Source organism: Arvicola amphibius, chromosome 17 (genome assembly GCF_903992535.2).
Source record: "Arvicola amphibius chromosome 17, mArvAmp1.2, whole genome shotgun sequence".
NCBI classification, from domain to species: Eukaryota; Metazoa; Chordata; class Mammalia; order Rodentia; family Cricetidae; genus Arvicola; species Arvicola amphibius.
In genome coordinates, this window is record NC_052063.2 from 28085525 (window position 1) to 28105692 (window position 20168).

The following is a 20168-nucleotide window of genomic DNA, read 5'->3' on the forward strand; positions in this document are numbered from 1 at the left end:
TTTCTTAAAACTTAAAATTTCTATTCCAGAAACATTTGCTGTGTGTTTTATATATACTAGGTACTATTTTAGGAATCAAAATCTAAAAGTAAACAAAGCACAATCTTAGTAGAAGACCTTGCCGAGGTTACCTTATGATGACTATCCACGAAGAACGATGACCAGAAAGTACTAGTTCTCTTCCAACAGAAGAAATCGCTTCTGGTTCTTCCGAAGACTATAGGACTGTAATGAAATTTCATCTATGCCACTAATCCCCCTCTATTTCTAGAATATTTTATATTCTTCATAAAAGTAAGAGATTTAAAGTCTGCTCTCACCTTACTAAAATTAAGGCAGTAATAAAAACACTGAAAAAGCATGAACTCTGAGGACTGGGTGCGGTAGAGCACTTGCCCAGCATGAGTAAGACCATGAGCCTGATCTACCACAATGCAAATGCTGTCCTAGTTACGTTTGTGTTGCCATACCAAAGTACCATGATAAGGGCAACTTATGCCAGAAAGCATTTAATTTGGGAGCTTATGATTTCATGATCATCTTAACAAGGGACATGGTGGCAGGCAGGCGTGGTACGGGAGCAGTGGCTGGGAGCTTACATCTGATCTACAGGCACAAAGCAGAGAGAGAGAGGGAGAGAGAGAGAGAGAGAGAGAGAGAGAGAGAGACAGAGAGAGACAGAGAGAGACAGAGAGAGACAGAGAGAGACAGAGAGAGAAAGTGTATTAACTAGAAATGAGATAGAAACCTCCAAGACCATACCCAGTGACATACCTCCTTCAACTAGACCACACCTCCCAATCCTTCCCAAACTGTTCCACCAACTGGAGAGCAAGAATTCAAACATGAGTCTAAATGGCTCTTCTCAGTCAAACCACCACATTGGTGGTGGTGGATAATTAAAATAGATTTTTTTTAAAAGCATGTAGTCTGCAGTCATCTCTTACATCAAGTCCCCACATTCCCATGAAGGCAAATGATTTGGACAGCCCTATCCAATAGGACACTCTGCAATGATTAAACAGGTTCTTTATGCAGTCCAACGAAATGGCCACTTGGCACTATAGCCACAGAACATTTGAAATGTGGCTAATATAACTGAATGGTTGACTCATACCTTAATTAATTTCATTTAAGTATCAGTAATCACATTTTATCACATTGGTCAACAGAAACCTAATAATTTCTCATCTAGAAAAATGGAAGTTAGGAGTCGTTTTCACCCTACATTTTTTAAAAATGTAGAAATGTAATGCGTTGGAAACCTAAGTTTCCATAAGTTAAATATTATTGCTCATATTGCATTAAATTGAGTTTATGTCTCAGCTTTCATACTCGAATGAGTTTTGCTCTCTCAGTCCTTCATCACTAATGAACTGCAGGCACATCCAGAAAAGAGGTCGTTCCACATTCCTTTTGAACTGCTAGCGCTTGGAAAAATCTGGCGTATGAGAAACGCCCAACTCGATGGAACACAGCAGCTGTGGAAGAGACTCCTCTGCTCCGCACCAGGATGAATCCAAGTGAAACCGGCGCTCGCCGTTCCTAATTTCCAGTCACATTAGGGCTCCGGACCAAATCGTGGTTCTGCTCTTTCCTAACTGAACGACCTTAGGGAAATTACCTGGCTGCTGTGAACCTTAGAATCGCCATCTGTAAAACGGCGAAGGTCCTGCAGACCTCTCCAAAGCGAGCCAACTGATGCCAGACAGATAGAATGAGGGAGGGAGAGCGAGGGGGTATCAACTTCCGTTTCTCTCTCTCTCTAGTGGCGGTGTCTGTGACAGGATTACCCATGGATGTCATTCTTCACACCGCAATGAAGAGGCTGGAGAGGTAATTACCTCTTTTTTCCTGGAATTCAATCACTTTGAATTTCTTCTTCTGAACTTTCAATTTAAAAATGCAAATATTTCTAGAGAAAAAAATGCTCCCTGATCATCACTATCTTCCACACCTGAAGATGCGTAATGAACTTCTCCCCGACTCCAGCTTGCTGGGGCGAGGGGGGGGGGGTGTACCAGGCACATGCCAATCCTGGATGTGGGGACATGGCACCCGGAGGACTAGTGCTACGAATCAGCTTGAAAAGGAGAGAAAGAAGGGCTGAGACTAGAGTTTTTATCCCAAGTCATTGCAGATAGTTTCAAAGAGGAAAGCCCAGGTTTCAGGGAGCCTATAAGGCACGATGCCCAGGCTTTAAAGTAATATAGAAGACTTTTTAAAGACAATCAAGTACTGTGAAGTATGCTCGATGCCCCCGACAGGTTCTGGAGGGAAAAGTCTTGGAGGGATGTTTTGCTTTTAGGGACTCCACAAAACAAGGCCTAACAGTGTGACTGAAATCATGGAGGGTCTCCTCTAGGAATGTCGTCCTGTCGCTAAAAAACGTTCTGGAATTTTATGAGAAACATCAGTCTCCGCACGCGTCCAAGAGGATGAGTGAACCTGCTTGGTATTTATGCCAAGCTTCCTTCCCTCCAAAGATCAAAGACTTATTTCATCAGCTTGCACGCAGGGAGGTTAAATGGCTTGCCGGCCTCACACTGGGAGCTGGTGGTAGGACTCGGATGCCAGGGCATGGAGTCCTGCGTGCTGCTGTCCTGAGGACAGAACACAGCGGTCTCCTCTGGCCTGAGTGTGCTGTCCTGAGGTGCTGTGTCCTTCTTTTTTTCCCAGTGACATGGGAGATTTGCCTCCTCATGATAAATGAGAGTGTTAAGCAGCTGCAACCCCATGAAGATCAAAGGGGAGAGCCAACTTAGAGCAAGCCTGGTAATTGGGTCAAGGATGGGACTGAAAACCATAGACCTAGTCTTTCCAATAGGCACAGCGTATTCAAAGAAGAAGCCCCTCCCCCCCAAAGAAAGTCATTTCTGAGCTCTTTTCAAACTTTATAATTAAAATCTGAGACAACTGTTCAATTTTAACATATGTGGAAGTTTTGAGGTGTTGTGTCTATGTATCAAAAAGCAGTGTTTAAATCCGCAAATGCTGGCATCAGTATCCCAGTTCAGATCCTGGGTTCCCTACTTACGTTACCATAGAAAAATTTCACATTTCAGTGCCTCGTTTCCCCGTTCATAAATTCAGAACAGCTCAGGTAGTTTTGAGTTTCCAATGGGTTTCTTCACATTCAATACTGAGAGTTCCTGGCACTCGAGGAATAGACCCATTCATTAATAGACACACAAACTGCACGTTTGCTCCTGCTAGAAGTGTCACTGCTGATGCCATCCGTGGTGTTGGTGGCTGTTTAAGTCACTCAGAGGCGAGGATAAAAGGGATGACAATATTTTCAAGGCTCTACCATCTTCACTGGCCCTGGAAAAGTCCCAAAGCAAATTTCTTCTGAGAGAGTAGACGGTAAGGGAGTGCACATATGAGCTCTGGATTACAAAGCCGCAAGGGAGGCTAGATGAATCGGGCTTTCTGAAAACACACCATCATCTCAGAATCACTGTCGCAACCTTGAACAGCAAGGGTGACAACAACATACAACAACATAAAGAAGAAAACCAGATGGCTAGGCAGGCTTGGTGCTGAGCTCGTGTGTCCTCCAGGACAGAGGAAAAGGAAACACAGGCTTGTCTATGCAACTCTTCCATTGAGATCAGACCCAGACTTGACCTCAGAAGAAGCATGTCCTGAAAACACTCACAGTGATCAGGGTTCATGCTGGACCAGTGTGAAGACCCAGAGCGCCCAACAGAGAAAGATGGGAAAGGTGAGATCGTATCTGTGGTCTTGTTACAGGCCTAGCAGGAGGCATCTGTCTATCAAACGGGAGCAGCCAACCTCTGTAAATGTGAAAGCTGGCATTCTCGCCTGCTGCTGTTCTCACTTAAACAAAAATTCACGGCTGTGCCCCCAAAGAAAGGAAACAGACCACATCTTTTGCTAGCCCTGGGAGGATTCTGTCATAATAAGCAACGGGTAAGCTTAAAACGCGCTCACTTCCCCAAGGCACAATGAATAATATGGTCTTAGGTCATTCACTTTTATTTTTCCTGTAAAGTAGAAACACAGCAGTGATTACAAAGAGGGGGGAAAAGATATTTCAAACTAGCATTAATTGTGCCTAAACTGTTCAACTGTGAGCAAGAAAGATTATACTTAGCACACATGCATCTAGGCGTATCATGGCAGTAAACGCTGCAGGGCCCATCTGCGGTGTCATGACTTACTCCTAACGGTCAGAGGCTGCTTTTGATTCGACAAGCGATGGCACCAGGGCAGAAGCTATGCCCCATGAGTATGTGCTGGAGGAGCAATCATCCCCACACAGCAGTAAGCACAGCTCCGAGATCTAATGAGCAAATGCTACGCTGTATCCAGTGTATCTGTATTGCCAATAAGCTAAAGCCCGCATCTAAGATGTAATATAAAATATATCCTTTCTAATGCTTTCATTAAGACTATTTAAAGGAAATTTCTGGTGCAACTATGCTTTTCTTTTTTTACACTCCAGCAGGGGCTCTTGTCCTGGTTAAGTTTTTGTCAACTTGACATGAGCTAGTGTTGTCTAAGAAGGACCTTTGTGTTTAAAAAAAAAAAAGTCCCTGTCAGATTGCCTGCAGGCAAGTTTGTAAGACATGCCCTGGACAAATGATTGCTGTGGAAAAGCCAAGTTCACTGGGGGCAGTTTCATCCCTGGGCTGGTATTCCTGTGGTAGAAGAAATCAAAGTGAGCAAGCCATGAAGATCAGGCCAGTATCACTCCTCCATGGCCTCTGCTTCAGTTCCTGTCTCTGGGTTTCTGCTTTGAGTTCCTGCCCCCAGATTCCCTAGGATAATAAAGTGCGACCCTCAAGGCCAAAAAAAAAAGCCTTTCTTCCTCTCCTGGTGGGGATTTTATTGTACAATAGAAAGCAAACTAAGACACCACTTATGGAAAAGCTCACTGTTCGGGTTCGACCTCAAAGAACAATGTTGAAAGTGTTTACATATTAAATTCTGGCTGCCCCCTCTCAAAAACAGAAATGGCTTAAGGAAGTCACGGTGTGGGTGTGATTTCCACTCTGTTGCGAGTAATGTTTATGTCCTAGATGGCACAAGGCACTGAACGCTGAGACCCTTGGACACCTCTCACTCCAACCAGAAATCTAGGCAGGGCAGGCTTGTAGGGGCCGAATTATACAGGCCCATATTCCTACATTGTCTGGCAGTCAGAGAATTCTAGGCGACTTACAAGGCACAATTTGCACCTGCCACGCAGAAGATGGTTGCCTAGCCTTTTGATGGTAAAAAAAACAACCGTCATCCTAAACCAGTGGTCGGGATATGCTAATGTCACTCTGCTCCTTCTGTTGTAATTTAGGAGGTCGCCTGGGGAAAAGGTGTTTCTCAGTCTATAAAACAAAATTAGAATGGGCATGGAGGAGACAAATGGACGTGACCTAAGTCATCACCCCCCCCCCCCCCACACACACACACACACACACACACGCACACCTAGGAAACAATGCTAATGAATTTGCCCCTCAGTTTATGTTTTGATATAAAAGCTGTTTGGAGAATAAACAAGGGTGATCTTCAGGATCTGAATGAACCCTGAGACTCCTTCCCAGTATTGTCTTGTGAAGCATGCCTCATTTATTCCCACACTGGGACAAGAAATGGTTTCTGTCCGGGCTGGTCTCCGACAGAGGCTCAGGCTATATTGAAGAGAATGAGACTGTATTATATCAAATAGTTCTGTAGCAATAATTTGGAAAGAAAGACCTTCTTGCCCTGACCTTCTCTATTTACTAGCCCTCGGTCAATTCGTGCAGCATCTCAAGGGTGTTGTAGTGATTTGAACAATAATTGTCTCCCACACTCTTGGGCGTTTGAACACTTGGTCAGCAGTTTGTGACACTGTTTCGGGAGGTTTAGGTGGTGTAGCCTCATTGGAGTTTGAAAGTCTACCTTAAGTGACAGACTGAGTGTAGATACTCACACCATTTCCAGTTTGCTCTCTTCTTCATGCCTATGGTAAAGTCTGTGAGCCTTCAGCATTCTGCCCTTGCCACCATGCCTACTGTTGCTGCCCTGACTCCCCTCCATGACAGAATTATCCCCCTAGGACCATAAGCCAAAATAAAATTTCTTCTATGTTGCCACAAGAACACAAAAGTAACTAAAGCAAGCATGAGTTATGAGTCCAGGAAAAGATGTTTCCTTGAACTGTATTTCTTGCTGATGAACTCTGCATTATCTCCAGTCTCATTGGCCACAGTAACCACTAAGAGAATTACAGACCACATAGACATGTAATGGACACATCCAAATGGAATGGCCAGTATTCACAATCTACCTATCATAGGATACATTAAAGAACACTACAGGAACTCCAAGGAATCAAGATCGCAATCCCACCAGAAGAGTTTACCCTGGAAAATAAAGTCAAAATGCATTGAAATAGATATTAGGGAGTAGAATCAGTAGAGAAACTGAAAAGTTAAGTATCTAAGAACCAGAAACCTGATAACAGAGACCAGACCCAACTAAGCTGCTTCGGCAAAAGGTGGAGGGAAAGACTCCTCCTGACAACTTTTATTTTTTGCACAGGCAAGAATTTCCTCAACTGAATCAATTCCACAAATGTCCCTACCTACTTCCCTAGTTCAGTCTTCTCCCTGGGGAAGAAGCTCCCACCTACTTCAGTATCATCCACTATGGTGGTTTGAATGAGAATGGTCTCCATGAGCTCATTTGTTTGAATTCTTGGTCCCCAGTTAGCAGAACTGTTTGAGAAGGATTAGAAAGTGTAGCCTTGTTGGAGGAGGTTGGTCAGTCAGGGTAGGCTTGGAGGTTTCAAAGCCCATGCTAGGCTTTCTTCATTTAATCTTTCTTCATTGTTTCTTCCTCCCTCCTTACTCTGGGTGTCTGACTATCTGTCTGATGACTCTTTTTCATCTGACAACTCTGTCATCTGATGACTCTGCCTCTCTGTCTAAATTTCTATCTTAATATTTAATGTGGCTCAGATATAATTTTAAACATAGCATGAAGTGAATTATTTGTAAGGCAGGAAAAACTTTTTTCTACCTTCTAGATACAACAATAACGTTAGTTACCCAAAGAATAAAACAAATACATTTTTAATACTTGATGATATATGGTTAGATCTCCCTCTGCTTACCCTGCCTCCTTCTCTTTCTCTTTAAGGGGAAATTGAAGCAACCTTCACATCTTTAGTTCCTCTTCATCAACTCCACAATAACTACTTTTTCTTCTAAGACTTTTATCATCCTACAAGTAAAGTCAACGGACATAGTGGGTTGTTCCTTAGTAGATGTGATTTAAAGAAAAGGATATGCTGATTCAAATGACCTACCTCTGGAGCTTCTATTGGCACTGGAAAACTTCACCATAAAAGTTTCATGAGTTCTCCTGGTGATATGAACATGTGAAAATTTCTGATTCATGGAGGAACGGTCACCATCAGACCCTGGAATCAGCAAAGCTGTGGGGCTGAGTGGAAAACACATTGGTGTAGGACTGAAGCCATTCAGAAAGAGGGCCTGCTACTGCAGAGTGACTGAGATTCATCTGGCCCTGCAACCTTGGATTCTCTACAAAGCTGGACCTGCAACCTTGGATTCTCTTGGACCAGGTCTGAGACTCTGGGTGTATCTCAAAAATTTGACATCTAGAGGCACTACCACCCATGACTTAGAACACTCACCACTCAGTTTTTCCTTCCTATGCCATGTTTAGAGATCCACTCCACAGTAAGTCTGATAGAGGAGAGTCATCTGTCTATGTGTTACTTTCATTGGTTAATAAGAAACTGCCTTGGCCCTTTAATAGGACAGAAAATTAGGTAGGCGGAGTAGACAGAACAGAATTCTGGGAGAGAGAAGGCAGACACTTCAGGCAGTCACCATGCTTCTCCTCTCCAAGACAGATGCAGGTTAAGATCTCTTCTGGTAAGCGACCACCTCATGTTGCTACACAGATTACTAAATATGGGTTAAAGCAAGATATGAGAGTTAGCCAATAAGAGGCTGAAACTAATGGGCCAGGCAGTGTTTAAATGAATACAGTTTCCATGTAATTATTTCAGGTGTAAAGCTAGCCAGGTGGCGGGACGCAGCCCCGCCGTTCCATCTACAGTAAGTCTGCCTCTTTCCACTTCTGAAGTTACCTGTGCCAACTGGTCTAAGTTTATGAGAGTCTTCTGGAACAAATGGCACATGAACAAATAATTATCAGGCAGTGTTGTAAAGGCTGACACCGAAGTAAGGTGGAGTGCTGTAGACACATCTAACTGACTGCAAAAGGCTTCAAAAGAAGGCTAGAACTGAGCTGAATCCAAAAGAATTTCCACAGAGTTGCTCCAAAAAAGAATGAACCACCTGGCAGGCCTTTCAAGGAAGATCGAGACTCTGTCTCTGTGTCACTTTCTGTATGTTGCTTAGATGTGACTATATGTCTCTGTCTCTCTCTGTCTGCCTATCTCCCTCTTTCCCTTCCCTTCTTCCTGCCCCACCACTGATGTGGAAAATCTCATAGGTACTAAGTAATGGTTTGATAAGATCAGACTTTCTTAACTATATGAAAGAGGAACTAACAAATGTCAAATGAAGGAATGCTAGTGTTTTATGTCAGGAAGAAGACAAGGATCTATAGGTGGCTTCTGAAGGAAGGCTCAGTCATTGGCAGAAGCCAGGCTTTCTTACTCCCTTGCAATGTTAACTCACGTTAATGTTGCCCTCTGAGGAACAACTTATGAGTCTGTAAATGAGACAGGTGTCCGATAAGGGTGCTCTTGACAGCTAATAGGTGGTGACTACCAATGCTCCTAAGTGCATTAAAATGCACAAGACATTTCCCTACACACAACAACAGCAGCCACAAAGTGCCAAGTCTGTCCTGAAAGAAGATAAGGTGGCCATGCGAACGACATGGCAAAGCCCACAGGCAAAAATCAAACCAAGTAGCTTTAAAGGTGCCACAAATCTTGTTATCTGCATACATACTCAATTATGCTCATACGTCCCTGTAACCTGGCACTTGGAGCCCTTCTTCACTCATTCCACTCTGTGAGATGAATGATCTTATTAAAATAATTTAAAATTGGCCAGTTGATATTCTGTTGGAAATCGTTTGTTGGAATTGATACTTGATTAACCACAGCATTATTTGGGATCACAGTAAATCAAAGTACTCGACTAGCCTACACTGAGGTGCAGAATCACAGCCTCAGGCACTGCCCCAGGAGAAAATAGTAAGCATCCTCTACTTTTTATGTATCAGTGACCTTCAATCCAGATGTGTATCAGTGACCTTCAATCCAGATGTGTATTAGTGATCTTCAATCCAGATGTGTATCAGTGACCTTCAATCAGACATAAACACATGGAAAAGTATCTCCTGCAATCAGAAAAGCCAGGAATCACCAACTTACAAGACTTCTCTACAGTGCTACAGGCTACAAAGATTTCTCCCAAGGAAGCAATCCAATATGCCATCACTTTTTTAATTCAAGTCTTACTGTCTGCCCAAGTTCAAAGAATTCGAAGTCTTTAAAATGCAAAATCTGAAACTGAAAATATAGCTCATTTGGTGGAGTGCTGGACTAGCATACATGAGGGTTTGAACCCTAGCCAAAGTAATGCATGTCTGTGATTCCAGCACCTGACAGGTGAAGACAGGAATATTGGATGTTCAAGGTCACTCTGAGTTATATAATGTGTTTAAGGCCAACAGGCTATGTTACACGAGACCCTGTCTCAAATAAATAAATGACTCAGCCTTGGAGGGGAGCAGGAGGATTGGGAGGTTAAGGCCATCTTTTGCTACATAAGAAGTTCAAAACAAGCCTGGGTTACATGAAAACCAGTCTCATGTGTGCTACAATGCATCTAACCACATTAGGTACCCAGCAAGAGACTAGGGGGAATGAGAGGTTCGACCAAGGAAGGGGAAATATAATTAAATTGTTATGGAAAGATTAAATATAATTAAATTGTTATGGGGGAGACTAGAGTAAGAGGGTTAAATGAGGAAGAGGTTGGAAGAGAGGTATAAGCAAAGAAATATGGAAAGGGGCAACAATAAGAGCCATTGGAGAGCCCTACAGAAACCCATTACTAAAACCAAACTTAAACCATTACTGAAGACACTTCCTAAAATACACATATACATATGATAGAAATCTGAATAGAGTTCACCAAACAATAGTGGTTCAATGCCCCAACAAGACATCTTGTGCCAATAAGCAAAACTCTGAGTGCCAGGAATGAGTTATATATAGTTGAGGTTTTGGTCAAAGGGGCCCCATGGAAACCCCCAAACATCTTAGGCTACTGTCAAAGCTATTGGTTGCTCTCCACAAACTGATGTGAAATCCCTATTAGTGAAGATAATACTTACATATCTCATTGAACACAGAGAAGTCATCCCTAACTAGAGGTTCACCCCTATTGATGGTACTGGAATGCTACAAGAGGGGAATGATAATCATCAGCTCAGCTGCAGACTTCATAATCTACAATGGCGGCCTGCCCGTGAGATACACTCAATGATGCAATGGTGGCACAAATGTTTTGGCGATGACTGGTCACTCTCTGATGGGGTTTAAGACCTACTCCATGGGCTGGATCTTATGCCTGATATTGCCAGCGTAGCCGAGAGCATGAGACTCCATAGGGCATGGTCCTAGGAAAAATCTGCTATTATTATCCTGCTAAAGAAATTTATCAACAAAAGGATTCATAATGACATTCAGCTATACCCATAAAGCAGGGCCTGACTCAACCATCAGGAAAGCTTCCTGCAAAAGACGGGAAATATCACACAACAGAACTGAACAATGTGAAGAGATAAAGAGACGTTGCACTGTTCAGTATTAAGTGGGATGTCTTCATCAAACTTTCCCCTTGGGTCTAAAGGAGCTATGAGGAAGAGGAGTTTGAAAGATTGTAAGAGCCAGGGGAGGTAGATGGCTGCAAAAAAAAGTGTCCTCCAGACATAATAGGACTGATTCACAGATAAACTCACGAGGCCTACGCAAGTTCATGCCAGAGAGGTTCCCAGTGTTGAGAGGAAGAAGCTGACAGAGCTCCCAGCCCTAACCAAGGAACCATCTACTCTTGGTACCCACTGAAGGGAAAATGTAGTCCTTTGCAGCTGTGTCCCGCTGGCCATATTAACAATACTTCAGGGCAGGTTCCATGCCCAGGAGTAGACAGCCAACATAAACTAAACTCAGCAGTACTTTTGCAAACTTTGTCTCACATAGCTTTGCCTGGGCCTATTTTTTTTTCTCTTATTGGTGTTTTACTTGGAAATTTTGGTTATGGATTTTATGTTGTGTGTGTTTCTTGTTTTTTTTTTATATTTGCTTTTCTTTTATTATTTACGTTTTAAGGAGAGAGGAAAAGGACGGGCATGGAACTGGGTGAGTAGGGAGGACCTAGGAGGAGCTGAGAGGGAGAAAAAGTGCAATCAGAACATATTGCATGAAACAGTTATTTCAATAAAATAAAAATAAAAGCTGAAAAGGGTAGAGGAGGGCTAATATGCTCGGTGGTTAAGAGCACTTGCTGCTCTTGCAGAGGACAGGGTTAGATTCTCTGCACCCACATGGTTGCTCTCAACGATCTGTAACTCCAAGTTCAAAGGAACTGATGCCCTCTTCTAGCCTCTGTGGGCACCAGGAATACAAGTGGTATATAGACATGTGTAGGCAAAACACCCATACACATAAAATAATATTATTCCAAAAATTAATAAGATAAAGGCATTTTAAAGAGGAAAACATATAAGCAAGCCAAAAACGTGTGTTAGAAAATTGGACATAAATGCAGGTCAAAATGGCAATGTACATAAAAATAGATAAATTTAAGAAAACACATAGTACTATTTGCACATAAGTTAATATACTGAAAAAAAGTCATTATATGTTGAAGTCTGTGATAGCAAACTGTACTCCTTTTGGACTGGCAGAGAAAATAGTCCCTTTTTCAGATACCGTCTTTTTGTGGCTTTCGTTCCCATTTCTACCCAGGTCTTCACAGCTCACCTTTGTCTCATTAGTGCTGCCTCCACCACCACGGTTCAACACCTGGGGGGCTGCAATTTAGAGGGAAAGAACAGGCACCAAACACAGCAGCCAAGCTGAACCTCACAAATTGGAGACTCTGCCCTTCTTGATGGTGTGCAATTGAGAAAGCAGGATTTCATTTTAAAGACAATGTCTGCTAAAGCTGTTGGGCAGTAAAGGGTACTTCTAAGTACAGTATTTTATGTGTCCAAACCATGTCGCTAAAAAGAGACTGGACTTTGTGATCCACAAGGATTAAAAGGATCACTACAGAGAATTTATTCTGCATAGCATATTTCTGGAAGGCTATAATAGAAACCAGTATCAAGGGGAAGAAAAGGCACTCACTGTGTACAGTATAACCTTTGAATTCTGGGTCCTATATGTGCATCAATTATTACAAAATCATCCTTTTAAACAAATAAATATTATTAAAATTAAGGCTAAGGAAACTAACCCCTAATGTCTTGCCACACAAGCATTAGAGCCCCAAGGCAGATGACACCAGAGGAGGAATGACACTCGAGGTCATCCTTTGCACACACACCTACACACACACATAAACATGTGTAAACACATATATAGACCACACAATCGAATGAATTAGTTGATAAACAAGACAACACAAAATTAGTGAATTCCTAGGTTCTCCTCTGGTCTGTGTGTCCATGGGACTCCTACAATTTGAAAGGACCGTTCTCCAGAAGTCTGGACACAGAAGTGAAGCAGTCTCTTCTGGACATTGGCAGAACAGCAGCCCTCATGAGCTCATGGTACCTGTGGTCACATGCACAAAGTCAAGCCAATCAACATTCTCACACGGAGTGGGGAATAGTTCAGTAATCATCTTCAGTTATGAGTGGAGATCTTTGGATAGCCGATGGCTTCCAAAGAAGAGAGAGTCAGTTTTCTTTATGACTACGGCCTCTGGTATATCAGTCATGCGCTGGTGAGTTGCCCTCAGATCTAGAAATAGCTAGGCAGCACAGATTGGACTCAGGTCATTATATATACAGAGAAGAAAGAGGTAGAGGGATGGGAGTGGATTTGAGAGAAGCTATAGGTATGAATGGGGTGAATACGCTCAAAATACATTGTCTTAAATCCTCAAAATAATAAAAAATTCAAGTACTCAATTCTTTCTAGTACAATCTTCAAGTTCACTTCTGAACTCCATAACTAAGGTCTTCTTTAAAAGGAAATCCCAACCCCGAGAATCTCAAAGACAGCATATTCCAATCCAAATCCTCCTCTTCATTTCCTCATCTTCTTCTTCCAGTAATCTTAACAATTACTAGAAATAACAAGTCATTTACTTTCTCAATAAAAACTTTACCATTACCTTAGGGGACTTCCGTCTCCTTGTCTTTAACTACAGTCAGAAAACATTATTAAGTCCTTTCCTATAGGGTTAAGAGAACATGAAAGAGACACCCCACTGCTTCATTGCTTCCCCTTAACTCAACACCTGAACTTGTCAGCACCCTAGCCAACTTTCCATCTCGATTATTCTCCACACTACCGCAGCGCCCGGTCATCTTTCTCAAACATAAATACCGGATCATGCTTCAGAACCATCTTTCTCAAACATAAATACCGGATCATGCTTCAGAACCTTGGACAGTTCCCCAGCCCCTTCTGCGAAAACCAAAACCCATTTGTCCTAGGTTGACAAATGACTGTGATGTGCTCGGATGAGTTCCACCTCTGATATAAGCTGTACTGTAGCCACTCCATGCTCTATGAAAGCTGCTACTGATACCTTCTGTGTGCCTCCACGACTTTGTGTTTGCTTGTCTCTTGGGTTTGCTTGTCCCTTGGGTTTGCCTGTCCCTTCACTTGGAGCTCTCTGCTCACCATTCCCAACTTCTATTCTTGTTCTATTCTCTCTGGATGGTTCTGTCCTCTGGGATTCTCTAATGCAATACCCCTAAACAAACTCTTTTCTGATTATTTGTGATTCTTCCTCCCCTGCCAGATGTCAACTGCTTTAAGAAAAAAAAGCAAAGCAAACTATATTTTATTCATCTCTAAATCGGCTGTACCTCCCCGCTAACACTGCACATAAATATTGCTGAATGAATTGGCTGCAAGTACTTTGGTAAAAATGTAACACATTATCCCAAAATTTTATAGACTTCTGTGGCTAAAATCTCATTTCTTGGCCCTCTCTTTCTGCATACCTATTGGCACGCTATCACGGGTCTCAGGAGGGCCAGTTACTCAAAAAGAGCTAACAAAGTGCCTGCTATTTGTAAACAGGGCCATTTGTAAACCCTCTGGGCTAGATTTAGAGATTGCCTTTCTAACTCTGACAATGCTCCTTTGAGTACTCCACTCTAAGAGGCATTGCTTTTCCAAATGTCTGGAGTCCTATAAGTAACCTTTGTTTACCCTGAAACGCTTTCAGAGAAGCTGAATGGAGCTAAAAAAAACAGCATAGTGACCCTACAGGGACCTACCTGGCCAGCGGTTCGTGCCAGCCTAGGAGGGGGGAAAGGGGGCTCCAGAATCTCAGCTCTAATCCCTGCCCACCTTCGCAGTTATCAGCCACTTAACTGCTTGGACCTCGAGGGCTCTCTGCTCCCCCGTGAAGACCTTGGCAGCCCATTAATCATGTGCTTATTCAAGGGAAACAGCATCATAAGCAAAGTGATAACTTGAGTGCCTTGAAGAACAGCTAGCAAGAAATTAGCCTAAAATTGGGGTGAGGCATTCATCTGAGTGGAGCCCAGGGAGGCAGACAACCATGGCAGGGCCCAGCCTCGGGGTCTTTCCCTTCCTTGCTCTTCTGACTTGGAATATTTGCACTCAGATCTCTGCTCTAATGTCCTCTGCCAATGGACACCTTGGAGACCCACAGCAAAAAGTAAAGCAATTGATTCTCTATCTCTTCCTCCTGCTCCATCTGCCTTCACAGGACTTACCAGCAGTCATTGGTGCGACTAACACCTAATGTCATGTTTCCTGTCTGCTTACATATCAACCATTGCTATCCATCTGTCAGCCCAGGGCAACAAGGGGTTGTCTCTTTCCCAAATGACCCAAGCACATAGGTATTTCCCAGTAAGTATCATTTTTCAAAGTATGGTAAGTAGAATATAGGGCATCTGGCACTTGTAGACTGTATAATCCCATTTATGGGAAGGCTAACTGTTGAACAGTAAGGGGTTCACCGTTCACCACCCCCCCACCAACCCCCTGCTCACCCACAACATCATTAGATGACCCAATCTTATGGCTTCTCTGTCTGCTCTTAACTTCCCATCGGCAAGGAAGGAATGGACGTAAGGGCCACAGACGAGTCTTTTGAGAAAAACTGACAGGCAAAAAAGAATCAAATGCTTTGCTGCTATCTGGAAATGATGAGAAGAATGGAAGAACATTCAAGAAGCTAAGAATGCCAGGCAGTGGTACTGCACACCTTTAATCCCAGCACTCGGGAGGCAGAGACAGGTGGATCTCTGAATTCGAGACCAACCTGGTTGGTCTACAGAGTGAGTTCCAGGACAGCCAGGGCTACACAGAGAAACCATATCTTGAAAAACAGAAGAGGATGAGGAGGAAGCTAAGAAGGAAAAGAAACAGAGACTGGCTCAAGCAAAACATTCAATATTGCAGTTAAATAAGAGAGATGACCCCAGCTAGAATATCAGAGGCCCAAGGTACCAGCTGAAGATGCTGATCTTCCAGATTGTTCTTTCTCCAGACAAGTGTTGTGGTTCTCAGTGCTGAAAATATGAAATCAAGTCAAGGAAGCTTTGACCATCTAACACAGCAGTGACCTTCATGCAGTTTGACTCTGAATACAGTACTCACGGTTCTGGGGTGTAGAGGGGGTCTGAGCCATGCCGCACATACTGAGTACAATGGAATACTCTATAGGCCAGGCCAGCCAGGAAGTCTCTTGGGCTCAGGTAGCCAGCCACTGGTCTCACCGTGAAGCCAGACCGCTCTAAAGAGACAAGAGGAAGAATAAACTAAACTCAGACCTTGGGACCAGAGGGCCCATATATTTTTTCTTAATAATCTTTTAAGAACTATAAACTCGCCGGGCGGTGGTGGCGCACGCCTTTAATCCCAGCACTCGGGAGGCAGAGGCAGGCAGATCTCTGTGAGTTCGAGACCAGCCTGGACTACAAGAGCTAGCTCCAGGACAGGCTCTAAAGCTGCAGAGAAACCTGTCTCGAAAAACCAAAAAAAAAAAAAAAAAAAAAAAAAAAGAACTATAAGCTCATTGACCATTTTGGACGCTTGCTATGCATGCTTTCACCCTTTAGAAAAAAGTCTTTGGCAATGATAGTCATTAAATAATACATTCATACATGATAATACATTCATTAAATAATACATTCTTACATGGTGAAATTTTAGGGTCTCTGTTATTTGCAAAATCATGCAGGTTTTAAAACTCCTGACGAAGGAATGATGCATCCTATTAACAGACATCATGCTTGTGGACTCCGGTGACTAAAATATGCTTTTGCTCACGAGTGGTGGTTTCCAGGGGAACAAGATGTTCATTAAAAAAAGAAGGTTAAAAGTATTTTTAGGGACCTAAATTCAGAAGCCAAACGCGAATAAGAAAACTCAAAGATGTAGGAGGAGATTATAACCTAGCATGGTGCCCTACTACACACTCTCAGTTTCCTCCCCTGGGTATCCGCTCTGCGTGCCAGTGTTGAGCAACACGCAGCGGAGGCTCTCCCTCAATCGGCGTCTTGGGATTATTTCTTCTGTAACTTTGTGCAAGTCCCTCCAAATATCATTGTGTTGTGCTGTTCTTTGTCCTATTGCACAGAGAATCACCGTGATCTGTGGCATCCCCGAAGTACCACGTACCAGATCGCTTTATGGGAGCGAGAAGGAAAATAAGAATACAGTTAAAATCTGAAGTTAACCATTCACAAAAGAAATCCACGGCTCACCATTGATCTCAACTTTATGAAAAAGATATAAGGTGCTTTGCTGAAATATTGTGTTTTAAGATGGTTATTTTATATTGATTGTTCTCTTTTAGGAGTATGGTTGTTTCTAGTAAAAACGTATATATTTAAAATGTCAAACACATTTTTATAAATATACAGTCAAATGATTGCAAAGTCAGCCTAATATACTGATTCTACATAGATCCATGTGTATGGTTAAAAGCACCATAAAAATCTACTCTCAAGAAAAATGCCATTATGTAACATAGTGTGCCCAGCCATGGTCATTGTGCAAGTTAGGTCTCTAGACTTACTCACTGTGCATAAGGGCAACTTTGTAGCCTTTGACTAATGTCTCCCACTTCTCTTACTCTCCTCTCACCTCAGTAACCACTGCTCTATTGTCTGGTTCTGTTTTAGATGGTTTTAGACTCCATGTACAACGGGCCCATCTGTTCTTTGTCTTCCTGGTTTTTGGCTTACCTCTCTTAGCGTCGTGTCCAAGAGGACTTTCCCAGGATGCGAGCATTGCATAGGCCCTCATTCTGAAAACAACTTATTAGAGAGTACCTCAGGATGGTTGGAAACAGCAATAAAAGGCAAAGCCAACAAAGTTTGTAAAACAAGCCCATTTTGGGATTTCTGGTACCAGCATATAAATAACACCACTCTCGGGCCTCCCTGGAGCCATAATTCTAGCAGCATTATGTTTATGCCAAGAATTTCCAACTTAGATTGTTCTCCTGAGTATCAAAAGGATAAGTGTATTTTCTTCCTTTCCTATAGTATATCAGTTATGGCAATATAGCTCATATGTGGGGCATAAGTTAGTATTTTTTATTTTAATAGTCATATTTTATTTCACGAAAATTAGAAAAACATAAAATTTTGCCATCGAGAACATTGACTCTGTATAGACTACTGGCTTAGAAGTTTCTGCTTCATATAAATGAGGCACCTTTTTTAAATGAGTCAATTAAAAGAAACTCGAACCCACACACTTGAACTTGCCTTGTGTCTGCTGTGTGCCAGTGAGTGACTCAAACTGAACTCTACACCGACTTGAGTGAAAATAGCAACTTGGGAGAAAGAGATGGCAAAAGCTGTGGGATATTATTCTAATGACTAAGGCTGGGAAACAAGAGAGCAAACTCTAAACCCTATGTATGAGAAATGAATCCCATTATGAACATACGGATTGCATGCCTCCCTGTGGGAAGCAGAACTGTGAGCTGCCAGGTTGCCAGAACCGTCTCGCTAAAACCAGAGCAAAACTCACTATGTAACTAGGTGCTAATTAAGTGAGGCTGATCAGTGGCTTTTTGTCTCTTCTAAGTCCACAAATGCACTGTAGTGGACAACGTTCACACACCCAGACTTATCCTCCATGTTCAGGGCTAGCTGTGGCTCTCAGAGGCACAGCTATAAGACTATTGTACATTCTGATCCACTTATGACAGAGAACAAAAGCAGCGGAGGGAGAATCCTGATAACTATTATCACCAAGGATCACAGAGGAGCCAGAACATTGTCTGAGCCTTGAAGAATTAAAGGATGGCATTTGAACAAAAGTATGAGCAGCCCACAGCCAGAACAGATCACATGCGTAGGACGACGCAACATGACGTGCTTGGAGAGCTGGGTCAGGGCCTTACATTCAGGCCGTTCAATTCCAGCTCCTCCAAATTCAGCCCTGGTCTATGTCTTTCTGTCCTGGTGTTCAGCAGATAGGGAATATCAGCAAGCTTGGAGGATATGAGGATCAGACACTTTCTTCTATAAGTCAAGAACTCGGGCAGCAGGAGACTAATTTCACATCGCAGGAATGAGATTTGAATCATGTCACTGTTCCTGGGAGAAGATATAAAGACCCTAAACACCTGCGAGGGCCCTTAATAGACAACTGTCTAACCCAGCTGCAGGAGGTCACAACCGAGTCAGGTCCCTCTCGAGCAGGAGGTATTCTTTACAGAACGAAGACACACGCCATTGTCCCCTCCTGTAAGAGTCTCTCCAAACAGGCCTGTCCATCACCTAGACAGGACAAAGTCCCACAGGAAAAGTTGTTTGTTCTAAGGAATTTGGAAATAGTATAAAGCCTACCTAAAGCATGGATTGAAGCAAGGGTCCCTTTGGCCAGTACCTACTCTCACCCCTTGAGGGTGTACTTTGCTTTACCATATAATAAACTCTGTTTTCTACACCGTTCTCTCTGTGTCTCGTTACAGGTGTTCTTTGGATGGTTATCACACTCACCAGAGCAAAGGGGGAGTCTAGGCTGAGATCCTGGTAATGATAGGAGAATAGCTTTGTACTTTTCAATGTTCACATCAAAATGACTACGTAAGTGCCCTCATAACTCCCTTGGCTTTTTTTTTTTTCATCTTAGACCACAAAACTCAAAATGTTGATCAATCTAGCCCTACCCTTAACAACTTTGTCAATTCCAGTTGTTTAATTATTTATGTATTTATTTATTTATTTTACGAACCTGCCACAGTTTCCCCTCCCTCCACCTCTCCTCTACCCACCCCCATTCGCTCCTCCTTTTTTCCCCAAGTAGAGGGAGCCTCTGAGATCTTCTAAGACAGTATGTGGGGGGAAGTAATGTTTCTGTGGAGACAATGGACGGGGGTAGTAAAAGGGGGGAGGGGGAACTTAAGAATGGAGATGGCCAAAAGGTGGGTAGAAGGGTACCCTTAATGTGGATAGAAGAAGTGGAATGAAGGAGAAGGCTAGGCATACGCAGTGTCCCAAAGCAGCAAGTGGCAGCCTGGCAGATTCCAGGGAGAAGCAACAGTGAAATATAGCAGCCCTCCAAAATGCCCATGGCCTAATCGCCTTGAGTCTGCAAATGTCTAACTTGGACCAGTCAGCTTTAGAGATGTGATCTAATAATGCTTCCGAGATGGGGATATTATCCAAGTGGAGGATTTAAAATCATAATGGTCTTTACAAGAAGGAAGCAGGGACCAGGCAGTAGAGGCACACACCTTTGATCCCAGCACTCGGGAGGCAGAGGCAGGAGGATCTCTGAGAGTTCAAGGCCAGCCTGGTCTATGAAGCGAGTTCCAGGCAGTCAGAGCTACTGCACAGAGAAACCCTGTCTGAAGGCAAAGGAGCAGAAGAGTTAGAAATGGCATGGAGACAATGGAAGTCTAAGGCCGGAGTGATTAAAAGCTGGAGCCAGGGGCCAGGCAGTG

General features: G+C 43.0%; 1 protein-coding gene across 2 annotated transcripts in view; it reads right to left on the bottom strand.

Annotated features, from left to right (window-relative positions):
* Nucleotides 1-20168, bottom strand: part of Tph2 (tryptophan hydroxylase 2) — a 99592-nt gene that overhangs the window by 42050 nt on the left and 37374 nt on the right. For both annotated transcript variants that reach the window (XM_038314929.1, XM_038314928.1), the window contains exon 7: nucleotides 15857-15992. In XM_038314929.1, coding sequence (XP_038170857.1) covers nucleotides 15857-15992 — 136 coding nt within the window. The remainder of the gene's footprint in view (nucleotides 1-15856; nucleotides 15993-20168) is intronic.